This window comes from Buceros rhinoceros, unplaced genomic scaffold, assembly GCF_000710305.1.
Source record: "Buceros rhinoceros silvestris isolate BGI_N320 unplaced genomic scaffold, ASM71030v1 scaffold17698, whole genome shotgun sequence".
Lineage (NCBI taxonomy): Eukaryota > Metazoa > Chordata > Aves > Bucerotiformes > Bucerotidae > Buceros > Buceros rhinoceros.
The window spans coordinates 16,087-16,977 of NW_010427608.1; the positions used below are offsets into that span (position 1 = coordinate 16,087).

General features: G+C 50.8%; 1 protein-coding gene across 1 annotated transcript in view; it reads right to left on the reverse strand.

The window, feature by feature from the left end:
• Positions 1 to 891, reverse strand: part of FANCA (Fanconi anemia, complementation group A) — a gene marked incomplete at its 5' end in the record, with an annotated part of 33,659 nt that overhangs the window by 12,557 nt on the left and 20,211 nt on the right. Inside the window, 2 exons of the mRNA XM_010141972.1 lie at positions 36 to 106; positions 532 to 674. Of these exons, the coding sequence (XP_010140274.1) occupies positions 36 to 106; positions 532 to 674 (214 nt within the window). The remainder of the gene's footprint in view (positions 1 to 35; positions 107 to 531; positions 675 to 891) is intronic.

Below are 891 nucleotides of genomic sequence, written 5' to 3' on the forward strand. Positions count from 1 at the left end.
GCTGTGAGTTCCCTGCGCTTTCCCGCTGTTCTCACCTGTCGGGAGGGTTAAAATGGGAAGCAGCTATCAGGGTTTGGCAGAAGGATGTCAGCAGAAGGTCAACGACCTGGAATGAGAGATACACACTGCTAACACCCAGATCTAGCTTTGTGCTGCATGTGCATGATGTTTTCCCATGTTAAAACGAGGAGGCAAATCGGTGGGTGACATTCGCCAGTTGCACAGATCCACTGGCACTGAGGAGAGATGGAAATTTAAGCCTGTAACAGCCTGGGAATGACCCCAGCACACACAAACACGTAGCCAAGCCCAGGGAAGAAAGCCCAGCTCATCACAGGACTACCTCTAGATCTTGGCACCACCAACCCGCAGCTTCCAGGAGGGTAAAGCACCTGCATGGCAGGACAAAGTAGACAAAGGAGAACGTACTTCCTGCTCTCGCAGACAAAGAGGCCTTTGTATGATCCAGGTGAATTTTTCCCCACCCAGCCCTACAGATGCTACTGGCACTCAGACCATACTGGTACTCACGCTCTGATGGCTGGGCTCCAGCCTGGGAGCAGAAATATCAACGTGGATCGGAGAATTCAAAGTAGCAGCTTCATTCTCATCGCTGCTGTGGCCCAAGATGCTTGCGAGCCTGTCAGAAACCACCGCAATCTGCGCTGGCACATCTGTGGGAAAGTAATGAGAGGAGAACTGGGCAGAATGTTGGAAGAGTCACAACCCCACACGGCAAGAAGAACAATGAGTGAAATAGAACCTTGAGCAGAGCCCAAAGCAGGTTATGAAAAGCTTTAATGAGCAAAAATCGTTAGCTGGAACAGCGGTCAGCAGCTCCAGTTCAGAAGACAGCAGTATTTTTCCCTGGAACTACTACCAACACGCATC